This window comes from Carcharodon carcharias, chromosome 34, assembly GCF_017639515.1.
Source record: "Carcharodon carcharias isolate sCarCar2 chromosome 34, sCarCar2.pri, whole genome shotgun sequence".
NCBI classification, from domain to species: domain Eukaryota; kingdom Metazoa; phylum Chordata; class Chondrichthyes; order Lamniformes; family Lamnidae; genus Carcharodon; species Carcharodon carcharias.
In genome coordinates this window covers 2,760,759-2,762,308 of record NC_054500.1, presented here as the reverse complement: position 1 = coordinate 2,762,308, position 1,550 = coordinate 2,760,759, and the positions used below count along the sequence as shown (strand labels likewise).

The following is a 1,550-nucleotide window of genomic DNA, read 5'->3' as shown; positions in this document are numbered from 1 at the left end:
TCTGTGCTGTAGACCTCTATGGCCCTATGACTCTATGACACTGATTTAAACAGATTCACCAGATCTAACCCTTTGGTAATTTTGCCAATGTTCCTCAGTCTGAGTTCTCTGCCAAAACTTATGTTCCTGATTAGCCACGCCTGGAAACAACCAGTCCAAAAAAAAAAACAAAACGCTCGGATGCTGGAAATCTGTAATCAAGACAGAAACAGTTGCAAATACGCAGCCGTCCAGGCAATATCTGTGAAGAGAAGCAGAGTTAACGTGTCAGGTTAGGCGATATCTGAGCTGCTGAATATTTCTTGCATTTTCTCAGTCAGGAAATGACAAGTCCCGTTCTGTGACCCAATGAAACAGAATAGCAAATTGCGCCCCCTCCCCCCATCCGGCTATTTAACATTCGGGACATGAGGGCAGCGAATCATGTTCAGTGCGCAGAACTTCAGATATTCTACAATAAACCGGCGCACTGATTGCACGCAGTAAATACACCGACCTACCGCCATCGGGAGATGCCTTTGTCTCACCTCTGGTTTCTGTTTCTGGTGTTACCAGGTAAGGTGGAGATGAACGGCGAGGTGTCCATGACCCTCACTGTTATTGTCGTCCGTACCCCTTTGGAGATAAACCCCCCCTCACCACCCCACTCGAGTCCCACCCCAACCCGGAGGTTCATCATACGGTTTGAAGATGCAGAATCTCTGTATATGTTTAGTTGCCAAAGTCTGTCTGTCACTCTTTCACTGTGTCTTCTTCTCTCTATCTCTATTTCTCTCATCGCGTTCTCGTTCTATGCCCATATCTGTTTCCTTCGCTCTCTTTCTGTCACTCTCTCCATTTCTTTTTGTTCTTGGTTTTTCACCTTATCGTGTTTCTCCCTCTGCCTGTCTCTGTCCTTCTCATTATCTCTCTCTGCCTTCGTTTCTCGCACTTTATCTTTCTCCGTATCGTTTCATCTCTCTCTCTCTCATTCGCCCCGTCCGATTGTTCACGCTCACTTCTTGTGCCATTTCAAGAAGTAGCAAAATTAACATCTCTGTCTTTTCACAGTCGGTTTTACAGATATGGCGGCCGTGCTGATCCAACAGACTCCCGCTTACATATCCGGTTCCCCGGGCACTCCAGTCAGAATCGAGTGCCTTTACCCAGAAGCCAGTGTTAACAGCTATTTCTACTGGTACCGATGGCATCCTGACCGTGAGCCTCAGAACCTTTTCTATTCCAACATCGTTGGCACGGTCATTCCCTCCGATGAGGTGAATGGTTTCACCGCGTGAAGACCCGACAAAACCCACTTTTATCTGGAATCCTCCGGCCTGCGGGCGAATCACTCGGCTATGTATTATTGCGTCTGGAGTAAACACAGCGACTCACAGAGACGGAGGAGCTCAACAAAAACTCCAGCGGCACCAACGGGATCTATCTATCAATCAATCAACCTATCTATCTACTTATCTTTATACCTATCTGCCTATACATTTCCTATCTAACTATATATCATCTATATATCACCCATTAATTGGGATCTCTATTATCGCTCTATCTGTTTA

General features: G+C 46.1%; 1 gene segment (V, D, J or C); it reads left to right on the top strand.

Annotated features, from left to right (window-relative positions):
- Positions 1 to 451: 451 nt before the first annotated feature.
- LOC121272518 lies at positions 452 to 1,277 on the top strand. The segment is given in 2 exon segments: positions 452 to 555; positions 1,051 to 1,277. Coding segments are annotated over 2 exon segments (270 nt in total).
- Positions 1,278 to 1,550: the final 273 nt, after the last annotated feature.